Source organism: Muntiacus reevesi, chromosome 3 (genome assembly GCF_963930625.1).
Source record: "Muntiacus reevesi chromosome 3, mMunRee1.1, whole genome shotgun sequence".
Classification (NCBI taxonomy): Eukaryota; Metazoa; Chordata; class Mammalia; order Artiodactyla; family Cervidae; genus Muntiacus; species Muntiacus reevesi.
The window spans coordinates 268,353,747-268,365,909 of NC_089251.1; the positions used below are offsets into that span (position 1 = coordinate 268,353,747).

A 12,163-nucleotide genomic window follows, 5' to 3' on the forward strand; every position below is an offset into this window, starting at 1 on the left:
CAGAACACAAAATCTGGTGCAATGGGTCAGGGGACCTGCACCTCTATTGACTGAGGTGCAGAGTCCACTCTGAATCCAGCTTTTATTCCTAATTGCAGACTACAAAACTTTCTTTGATCTATTTTTCCCAAGATATTACTTTGACATAGTCCAGATCTCCTGGTTTTTACCCCAGGCAATTCCCTTCTAGGATAATTGTTCCCTTCGGGAACAATCAGCAAGCGCATAGTCTGTGTTCGCACCTAACGCTGACTCGATGTTCCAAGGTCCATGCTTTCATGATCCCAGTTGTACTCCCTTCTGGGTCTGGCCTTGGGGTCTGTAGCAAGGCTATTATTCTAAGAAAAGCATGAAAAATAATCAGCAACACAGTTTCTTAACATATGCTGTTTTTCCAAATGCTATTTCTGTGAAATTTCTCAAGGCTGTGAAAGCACATTATTAGGAATTCCCACTACACATTATGACCCACTATGCAAAGCTGGGCTGGTCTTTGCACTGCCTCATCCCAGGCCTATTGCCACCAAGCCTTGTTGACTTACCTCCAGACCACGAAGAACAGGCAGGAGTCTGTCCATGAGGGTCTGCAGGAGTGGTCAGAAGCCTCCAGGCTGAGGTTCTTCCACAAGGTTCTTATTATCAGGTAACATACAAGTAAATAAAGTCATGGATATATCCAGTCCTGATCCTCAGGATGAAACTGAGGATTTCCAGTTATTTTGGTCAATCCAGTTGGTGGTCTGTGGATTTCCCTAGACATGTCTTAGAGTTTCAGAGCTAGCAATAAAAGTCACCTCCAAATAATTATTTATGTTGTTGTAGCCATGCTTTCCGGGAAACAAACTCACTCAGAAGGACAATACAGATAGTGGAGTGCAGTTTATTACACCAGCGGGTCCAAGGCAGAGTCTCCTCTTAGCCAAGGGCCCCAACCAGCATTTGTGAAAACCTTTTATACCCCATGTGTACGTGTCCAAACCCACCACCCCAAATCCCTTGAGGCTTACAAAGGAAGGGTAAATACAATCACAATAACCCCATCATTCACGTGTTATGTGTTCAAACAGTTAATAATCAATAAGCCCGCGGTTACATTCCAACCAGTTAATAACCGATAAGCCTGTGATAACATTTCAATAGATACTGTCTGGAGGCAGGGGTGATTAGTGTCTGTTTTTTCTTCTTCAAGATTCCCCTGCCCAGAGGGGGGTCTTATCCTTTCATTGTCATTCCCACAGGCGCTAAGCACAGAGATCAGAGTCCACTGGAGAGGTGGCCGCGCACGATCAGCATGGACAGGCCTGAGATGGAGTCCAGGCCCTATGAATTTCTTCTTCAATGTCAGTTCAATTTTAATTCTAGAAACTGTAATAGAGGAGATAGAAATGATCTAGGGAATGGCATGTCTTTTCAGATATTTGTATCATAAATAAGAGGGGAATAATACTTGAGAACATTCATTCTGGCTTATATGGACCAAATTATAGAAACAGGATATAGCTGTAGCCAATAGACTCTTTATAATACGAGCCATATCTGAACATCTTCCTTCTTGTTATTTGTACTCAGACCAAAAGGGAAATTTAAAAGCATATTTTTCTCCTCTCTCATAAAACATGGGTGCCTTAATTGTATTTTGTGGCCAAATCATTGTAAGAGTCAGTGTTACTATGGAGCTCATGTCCACTAACCATACTGAGTCTGTCCCAGACACTCTACCTCTTACTTATAGAGGTGGACAGTGGAAGGGACAGTAGTTCCCCCTGCTTTCATGAGAGGACAAGAACTGTGAGAGAGACATTCAAAGGGAGAGGGATTTTACTTTGGACAGATGCTCAACAGAGCTCATGAAATGGGAGAGCAGAAGAAATGTGTTCTGTGCCCAGTGAGGGTAAGTCCTGGGCACAGATACAGCTAGGCACGCTTGGATATTTTATGTCTTCTTGAATGTCTAGGAGCACTGGACTCAAAACCAGCTGTGCCCCAGGCCCTCTACCAGCCGCTGGGCTCAGGCATGGCTACTTTGCCTCATTTAATTTTTATAGCGGCTTTGTGAAGTAGCTGCCATTTCTCTTCTACCCTATAGCTGAGCATATGGGGGCACATGTAGCCCAGTGGCTTGCCTGGGGTCCACAAAAAGGATTCAGTTGCCTTGGGTAGAGGTTAGAGAGTGTCCTCTGTGCATATACTGCTCACCAGGAGGTTGTGGGTTGCAGCCTGTCACAGCCATTCACACTAACCGTTGCTCACATACAACATTCTTCTCTTTGTGTATTTGCCCCCAAGTTCAGAAATGTAGACACTAAAGGGATCAACTAGTGGCCTTCTGATTGTACTAGTCCATGTGATGGAGGTGTTAGGCCAAAGAACCTGGAGACTGTGCTTAAGTTTTCTGCTTCTTCATTGACAACTGAATACAAATGCAGCCTCTGTAGAGTCCACACTGTGGGCTCTCCTTTTTGTGCTTGATTATACTGAAAAAACTGGTTCTGCTCACACAAAGTTGAGAGAGAATTAAGTACTGCAACTGTTCTAAAAAAAAAAAAATTACAGTGTCCTCTCAGGCCTTCTGAAAAACTTCAAGTGAGTGGATGGCAGCTTCCCTGCTCATTTTCCTTTCTCAGATCTACTTTCTGTCAATGGATAACATGCTTTGTTGTTTTCTGTGTAATTACTTTTGGGAGAAATCCAACATTTCCTCTGTCTACTGCATTGCTTTTTATTTTTTTCCTTCTGGAAAGGTAAGTTGGGCCAGTAAAGCCAGTATGAAATGATAGATGATAGATAGATGGATAGATAGATAGATAATATATAGGTGGAGGCCAAGATGGTGGAGGAGTATGTGGACATGGAGTACATCTCTCCCTGTGGATACATCAAGAATACATCTAAGATGCAACAGTTCTCATGGAACACCGGCTGAATACTAGCAGCTCCCTGACTACCAGAAAGGAGTATGTGGATCCAAGCACAAGTCAGTAGGATGAATGAAAGGAGGGAGAAGGAGGAGGAGGATAGCAAATGGGACAGGACCTGGACTCAGGGGTGGAGGAACTGAAGCTGGAGAGAGGTCCCTACATCCAAGGCAATTGGTTGGGACAGAAGAGAAGCATTCAAGGCTGTTGGAGAGTGAAGCAGCTGATATGTGACAGTCTAAATACAGTAAGAACCACATAGCACACAGACAATCCATGTCACGGCCCTGCATATTCCAGATAGGTACACGGGTCCACTGGTGTTCATGGGGGCTAGAAGCTGGAGCATGGGGATTGGAGAGCAACCCCTAGGCGAAGACTGCTGTTGACTGTGAGGAGATGCCTGAAGGAATGGGAGGGAAGAAATCTGCCATAGGGGATGCTTTTGGAAGAAAATAGTTGGCTGGAGAAGCAGGGCAGCACTGCTGAGTCACATGCAGGGGGTGGAGCACCACTGTAGTCTCTCTCCCCACACACCAGCACTGGCAGCTGCATAAAAGAAAAGGGCCAACAAGGCTGCCCTTTGAGTACCTGCTGTGTCAAGCAGTAGAGAGGGACAAGCCAGGGAGGCCCTTTGAGCACCAGCTGCCAGAACCTAGAAAAGACCCCTAAAGGAGTCATATCTCCTATGCCTGTGGCTGCCAGCTCCCTTGCACACCTGGCACCACAAGGGTCCCTGTGATCCAAGAAGTCATGCCACCTTCGTGCCCAGTCCTCACTGGGGCAGACCCAAGGTCCTCTAAGGCAGCCCCAGGAGCAGACTCCTGTGGGTGGTCCATGTGCAATGGTGGGGATAAAACAAAAATTGAGCTCCAGCAGTAGAATGATTAAGGAAGAGGATCAGAAACCTTTCCATTGGCTGCACAAACTGCTGATTAAATCCACATGATCAACTAGGTAGACTGTATGTCTAAAGAGTATATAAAAGGACAATGAGTGTAACCACAAAAGAAAACAGCCTAATTCTAGTAACTGTGAACTTTAGAGGCAAGCATATGTGAGATAAGGGCCAGAGAGTTCAAACTGTCTCCACAGCAGGTCCAGAGACCAGTCCTTCCATCAGTGGAGGGCCTCCTAGGGAGGCAGAGGTGGGCTGTGGTTCACTGACAGCTGAGACCCAAGGAAAGCATTTATTATTATTCTTATGTTTTGGTTCATTCTATTGTTGGTTATGTGTTTTTTCCTCTCTTTTTTCTCTGTTGTTGTGTTTATTGTTTTATTATTATTATTTCTATTTAAGTTTTTTGGAATTAAAAAAATCACACTTTTTATATATATATTTCTACTTGTACTTTGGCTTTCTGCTGTTCTGTTATTTTTTTAGGTTTGTTGTTATATTCTTTTTGGTTCTTTGTTGTTGCTTTTCTTTAATATATTTAGTACTTTAAAAATATACTTCTATTAAACTTCACTTTTCTATTTTTTTCACCATTTTTGTTTGCTTTGTTTTCTTATTTTTTCATTTATTTTTATTAGTTGGAGGCTAATTACTGCTTTGTTTTCTTTGCTTTATTCCTCAGTTGACACTCAGCTTTGGTTTTGATTTGTGTCTGTGTTTTAGTTTTGTTTTACTTCGTTGATATAGTCTTTGGTTTCTTTTGTTCTCTGAGTCACTCCCTTGTACACTATTTTCTCTTATCTGTTTTGGTTTCTTTTGTATGTGTGTATGTGTGTGGAGGACTTCCCTGATGGCTCAGTGGTAAAGAACCCACCTGCCAATGCAGGAGATGCAGTTTCGATCTCTAAGTCAGGAAGATCCCCTGGAGAAGGAAATGGCAACCCATGCAAGTATTCTTGTCTGGGAAATCCCATGGACAGAAGAAGCCTGGTGAGCTACAGTCCATTGTGTCACAAGAGTCAGACTTGACTTAGTGATTAAACAACAGAAAATGTATGTGTGTTTATGTTCCTTTGGTTTTGATTCTATTTGTCTGACTTTGGTTTTACCATTTGTTTGGGCTTCATTTTTTGTTGCTTCTTTTGGGGAGGGGAGGGTTGTTTGCTTGTTTTAATTCTCTTTATTGCCATAACAAACAGCTTGTGGAGTTTTGGTTCCCCAAGTAGAAGTTGGGGCTAAACGTTTGGGGTGGGAGCACCAAGTCAAAAATGCTAAAACACCAGAGGACTCCTGGCCTCAGGGAGTATTAATCAGTGAGAACTTCCACGAAGGCCTTCACCTGAATCCAAGACCTAGCACCACCCAACTGCCTGTCACACCCAGCACTGGATGCCTCATCCAAACAACAGGCAAGACAGGATCATAAACCAAATCATCAGCAGAGCCCACAGACACCCCAAAAGATACCACCTCACATGGCCCTGCCTATCAGTGGGAAAAAACTCACCTCCTCCCACCACGATGCAGGCACAAGTCCCTCCCAACATGAAACCTACACAAGCCACTGAACCAACCTCACTCACAGGTTGCAGAGACCAAAAGTAAGAAGAATTATGAGCCTATTGCCTAGGGGACGGAGACCTTAAACCCAGTAAGTTAGACAAAATGAAAAGACAGAGAAATATTGTGTAGGTGAAGGAACAAGGTAAAAACCTACAAGGCCAAATAAGGAAAGGGGAAATAGGCAAGCTACCTGAAAAAGAACTCAGAGTAATGATGGTGAAGATGATCCAAAATTGCAAAAACAGAACAGAGAAAATGCAAGAATCATTTAACACATCTAACAAGGACCTAGAAGAAATAAAGGATAACAGATAGATAGATAGAGAAAGTCAGTGATAGCATTTTGCACTCTGTGCTACTGGCTCTGGGCCCCTTGCCAAGCAGAGTTGACTACTGTGTGTACATTGATGGAGTCCTACATAGGGCTCAAGAAAGACTGAGAGGTTATTTCCCTGGTGGTGCAGGGGATAAGAATCAGCCTGCCAAGGCAGGGAACATGGGTTCAATCCCTGGTCTGGGAAGATTCCACATGCCTTAGATCAGCTGAGCATGAGTGCCACAGCTATGGAAGCCCTCAGGCTCCAGGGTCCATGAACCACAACTACTGAGCCCAAATGTTGAAACTACAGCCTGTGCTCCACAACAAATGAAGCCCCTGCAATGAGAAGGCTGCACACGGCAATGAAGAGTAGCCTCTGCTCACTGCAGCTAGAGAAAGCCTGTGCAGAGCAAAAAAACACCCATCACAACCACCCACAAAAAATAAAATAAAATAAATAAAATTAAATAAATTAAAAAAATAAATTAAAAAATTAAATAAATAAATTAAATAAACTTCTTCCTCCTCCACTGATAACGCAAATCACCAGCTCCTCAGAGTGTCCTTTGTCTCTTCTCTAGTCTTTAGAAATGTAAACCCTCTCAGAAGTGTTAATATACTAGGTACTTCATATTTTCAGCATTCTTAGATCCTTTTTTTCTCAATAAAATATATAAATATTATAGGACTGTCAAATGTTTGGATCTAGAAAGAACTAGGAGTCTGGAGCTAAAGAAGCTGTTGACATGGGAGGGCTGGGAAGTGTGGCCAACCCACTGTACCCATCTTGCCCTCCCATGTGAGTCCTGTTAATAATCACGACAGTGTAGTTTTTGACAATGGTGGACCTAAGTCAGTTCTGGTTGTTTACAATTTGCTGCTTGAGGAGCTAACAAGTGGCTAATACCCAGGGCTGCAGGGACAGCCTCCCTTCAAAAAGCACAGTAATGGGGGTAGTCTCTCTGTAGGCCATAGGCACAAGACGACTCTTAGCCCAGTGGGTCCACTTTGAGGCATCTGTCCTAAGGAACTACTAGATGCATAAATAGACTTTTCTATTAGGAATCTTACAGCTTTTGTTACTTACCTTAGTAAAAACCTAGAAATTCTCTAAATTTCCAACAACAGATGGATGGTCAAGTTTAATGTGGTGATCCGTGTGATGGAATGTGATGCCAACATTAAAATTACATTGTAAAGGTTTATATAATAACACAGTAAATGCTAATGACATGGCTAAGTCGAACAATTGGAGGACAAAACAATTTATATATGTAAATGTATGTATGTCCATACACATATATAACTGATCCTGACTTAAAAATATTCACTTGTATATAGAAAAAAGGACTGAGGGAAAGTTCTTTAAATGTTAACAGCTGGTGTCTATGAATTATAGAATTACATATAGTTTTATTTGCTAGCCATTTCTATAATTTCTACATTATTAGAAATAAGTATTGCCCCCTTAGAAAGTTAGAAGCACATATGAATTTTGCAAATGTATTTATAGAGTTGTTGAGACACGGGGGAAAATACATACTGTTGGAATTTGTGAATTTTACCCTGGCTTAGATGTGAAGTTAGAGAATTATTCATGTGATTTCTTTTCTTCAGAAGGATTAAAAGATCAGGAATGATACAGATCTTACTATTATTTTCTATATTAATTAAGTCCCAAAGAAAATGTCTGCCTTTCAGTTCTGTGGACTGCCATTTTTATTTCCAGGCTCTGGAACATGTTTCTTGGGCAATCTTGAATGTTCTCTACATGTAGTTTGTGAGATGTCTGTCTTCCAGGTCAGCAGATCAGGGATCCTGTGAAGACCTCTCTGTTTCCCCTCTTTGCAGACAGCAATGGAAAATAATATCTGGACAGTGTCAAATTAAGTTGAAATTTGGAGTGGCTTTAGGTCTCTTTGGGCAATTTCTTAGTGAAACTTTATTTTTGGCTGTTTAGAGACATAACTAAATATAAAAAAGCCTAGAAACCACTATAATACTTTGTGTACACAAAATGTAGCAGAAGTGTTAAATAATGAAATCAACCGGACATGGCCACTTCAGAGAAGATAAAATGTACTTTTGCCTTTCCCCATTTCTAATTTTCCTCCTTCAGGGCAATAATGTAGGCTGTGATTTTTGAAGAGCAATAGCACCTCTGCTGTCCTGAGCTCTCTCCTCTCTTCAGAGGGCCAGTGTTGATTCTAAGCACATCACTGGTTTGATGGTTTAGAAAACTGTTTTGAGTCAAAAGTCAATTTTATGCAAATAAGCTATGATTGCTGAGGTTTAACTCATTCATTATTAAATATTTGTTAAGAATCTGCATTGACCTGGGTACCATTTTAAGGTATGAGATAAAACAAGATTGAACGTGGCAGCTATTCATAAGGAGATCACAGTATAGTTGAAATCATTGAATCAATAGTCAAACTCTGTCTTTATGCTTTGTATTTACATCTCCTTATTTAATGCAACAAAACTGAGTTTTTTCTTTTTAATCTAGATTACACAGCTGAGAAAATTTAGGCTCACGTTGGTTAAAAAATATGAGTGAGGTCACTGTAGCAGTCAGTTCTTCTGGAAATGGTGTGTAAAATACCAACCCAGACAGTGACAGGAAAACACTTAAATATTGGTTGATTCATGGAGACATTTAGCTAGATGCACCTGAGGCCCTTCTGGATTTACTGTTATAAGAGATGAAAATTTAAAAAGCCCAAATAATTGTTGAAATCAGTCTGAAGTGCATCTAGCTATTAAATCTCTCAGATAGAATTCATCTTCTGTTTCTCCACTATAACCTGAGCTAGTCAAGGCATCTATACCTCATTCCCTGCCACACTTTCCTCCACTGGCTGTCAAAATCCCTGAAGTCCATAGTCATTTATGTTCCCCATTGGAAGTGCTCAGGTCTGCCTGGAGGTAATGCTCAGAGGATACTCATCGGCTCTAGACAAACTTGTTTCCTGCCGTCAGTGTAATATGATGGGTGTTGTTAGATACAGGTCAGGATTTCACTCATCTGTGAGACCAGTCTTTTGTCTGTGTCACTGGTACATGCTTAAATGAGAAACAGAAAATGGATGGAAATATTTTTCTTTGGTTTGCTCTGCATTTGTGATGTTTTTTTTTCCATTTATTTTTATTAGTTGGAGGCTAATTACTTTACAGTATTGTAGTGGTTTTTGCCATACATTGACATGAATCAGCCATGGATTTACATGTATTCCCCATCCTGATCCCCCCTCCCACCTCCCTCTCCACCCGATCCCTCTGGGTGCTCCCAGTGCACCAGCCCCGAGCACTTGTCTCATGCATCCAACCTGGGCTGGTGATCTGTTTCACCCTTGATAATATACATATTTCGATGCTTGTCTCTCTAATAGCATCCACAGTGGCTCCATATGGCCTGAGCCCTTTCGGGAAAGGCAATGTTCTAGTGTATAAAATGACATATTCCCAAAAATTGGGAATGAAAATGATTTTCACAACTTTTCAAAAAAAGTTGGTTGCTTTTAAACATCGCATGTCCTTTAATGAAGGTGACCATATATGCCAGGTAGGGGCCTCTATTGCTCCTGTGACTTTATTTCCCTCCTGGAAGCTTCTGATTTGGATGACAAGTTCATGGACAGGTGGAAGCAGAGAAGAAGGAGGTCCCACGCAGTGTGCACATTTGCTTTGCCCCAGCTGTGGCTTCTCCCTTGGGAGGCCCCTTGCTGCTGTCCTGGTTATCATTTCATTATGACTCTATCAGCTTGACTTTTGCTGCTTGATCTTTCAGGGGAAAATATTAGGATATTTTAATTAAATATTGTGATCTTAGGAGATAGAATTTCCAGAATATAAAATAGCTGTATTGCTGATCCTGTTCATGATGCCAGTTGCCTTGCTGTTCACACTATTTGCTGAACCCAGGGTAGGCAAGGCATAAGCTAAGAGGCTGGAAGAAGACTCGAGGAGTGGTAGGAACTGCAGACCCATTTATTTTCTCCTGGCTGACATAGCAGCCATAGTAGCATTCTCTCGTGGCTGGTGTAGCAGCCATAGCAGCAGACACTCTGTATTTTCTCCTCTTATCGCTGACTCTATGGACATAGCCTTGTTGCAGCAGTAATATCCACTATTTTCTAGGTGGAGCTCATGTATATGTGTACCGCATGCAACCTGTGACAAAGTGAGTACCTCATGATGTGAGGTACATAAACAATCTCAACTGTTACATAGTCAGTTCAGTTCAATTCAGTCCAGTCGCTCAGTCATGTCTGACTCTTTGTGACCCCATGAACTGCAGCACGCCAGGCCTCCCTGTCCATCACCAACTCCCGGAATCCACCCAAAACCATGTCCATCGAGTCTGTGATGCCATCCAACCATCTCATCCTCTGTCATCCCCTTCTCCTGCCCTCAATCTTTCCCAGCAGCAGGGTCTTTTCCAATGAGTCATCATAGTCATTATTTACAAAACATGGGACGAAAGCCTGAACATGCCATCTTGGCCAATTTGATCTTTTGATCTTGCCTCACACTGTATGTGCAGTCCATCTTCTGCGACGTTCCCTTGGCGAATAACACTGACCCTTGGATTTACATCTTGCTACAGCAGTAACTACAACGACAATCAGTTACACCCCCAATACAAAACAAAACCCAACTCCAGGTATCACCTGGAACTCATGTTGTAGTCCTTGCCCTCCTGGGGCTAGAAAAGTCAATCACTACATGTGGAGCGCCTTTATTTTACATGGTCCAGTCCACCATCTGTCCTTTGAAATTGCAGGAAAACCTCTACAGGGGCAACTCCACTCCTGCAGCATTTTATTAAGAACACATAAAACCCCCCACAGGTGCTGTGCCAACTCCTTCAAGGAGGGGATTTTTGTGGCATTCACAGCCCACTCAAAGGTTCCAAATACTTTCACACTGTTCTAAATCTGCAAGAGTCTGAGGGTAGTAGCACATCACAGGACACAGCATTTACAGCACACTGTCCTACTAAACCTACTTCACAGGACACAGCCTTGACAGTACACTGTTGTATATAAGACACAGTCTTTACAGTATACCTCTGCATAAACCAGTCCACTTTTCATCCCCATAAACTGGATGGGACCCCTGCCAGCTCGGGCCTCCTTTTGGGGTCTTCAGACTTTCAAAGTGGCATCTCGCATGCCATCCTTCTACTTTTCTCAATAAGGACCCACAAAATGCCCACAGATGTTGGGCCCATCCCTGTGTCCCAAAGTCACAGAGCCATGTTGCCAAGGGTTCCCGATGCATTTGCCAAAACTGTTTACTCAAATCGACCAACTCTGCCTGAGTGTGTGGTTGAACTGCCATTTGCCCAACAAAGCAGCATGGACTGTCACTGGCACCATGAGGTGAATTTTCCTGCTCCCCTAAAGGCGAATATGAACTGTGCCCTATGCAATGCCACACCAGTGTGCAATGTGCAAAGACACGTGGAAGAACTAGAGCAATGTATGTTGGCATTAGAGCAAGAACCCCGTGGGTCTGAAGAACCCAGCATCTCTGAGAAGCAGTAAGTGACAGAGGTGATGAACGTTATGAGACCGTGGGTCCCTGCTTGGCAGTGAGATCCAATATGCAGCACAGCAGTATTCTTTCCTGGTTGGTGCAGCAGCAGTAGCCGGAGACATGCTATATTCTCTCCTCTTGTGCCTGACTTAATGACGTTACAGCCATGACGCAGCACTAGTATGTCACTGCTTTCTAGGTGGAGCTCATGTATATGCACACTGCTGTGACCCAGGGGGGCCTCCTCAAGGGGCCCCCAGTGTGACTGATGCATGACATATCGACCATATACTCTGGCAGAGTTGGTCAACTTGGGTAAGCAGTTTTGGCAAATACACTGGGAACCCTTGGCAACATGGCTTTTGTGAGGAAAAACTGCATGGAATGACAAACATGATTGGACTCTATTATCATGCTAAAGTGAGCCTAAAAGTATTGACTCCACAGCATCTAATCTGTTTGAATTTCTGTTTGTCTTTATAGTGTGGTTTAGCTGGGGGTGGAAAATTGTCTCTAATTATCTTAAACTCCAACTTTTTACAATTCAGATATAACATGTGAAGATTACCAGTGACTTTTGGGACACATTCTTGGATCTAGCTGTAACCACCAGTGAACACATCCTTCAGTTTTTGTTAATGACCCTTCCTTCACTGTGTCTTTCAGGTCTCACCCTCCTTTCTCCCAGGTCTTCAGTTCCAGGTCTGAAGACCCCTGCTTTACAGAAAGCACTCCTTTGTTGAGGAATTTCTCACAAGAAAAAGGGTGAGGTTTTTGTTTTTCTTCCTTGCTTTCTTTCTTAAAAAATTAAGAAATCTCTGAGCATTACACTTGTGCTAGAGAATAAGATGAATTTTTACCTGACATGTTTGACCTCTGCTAGATTCTTGTCAATTCAATGTGTCCATGATTCTAGTGGTTGTA

General features: G+C 42.5%; 1 protein-coding gene across 4 annotated transcripts in view; it reads left to right on the plus strand.

The window, feature by feature from the left end:
• The window catches only part of OCA2 (OCA2 melanosomal transmembrane protein), a 267,404-nt gene that overhangs the window by 63,620 nt on the left and 191,621 nt on the right, over positions 1-12,163 (plus strand). For all 4 annotated transcript variants that reach the window (XM_065927959.1, XM_065927962.1, XM_065927960.1 and 1 more), the window contains exon 3: positions 11,906-12,004. In XM_065927959.1, coding sequence (XP_065784031.1) covers positions 11,906-12,004 — 99 coding nt within the window. The remainder of the gene's footprint in view (positions 1-11,905; positions 12,005-12,163) is intronic.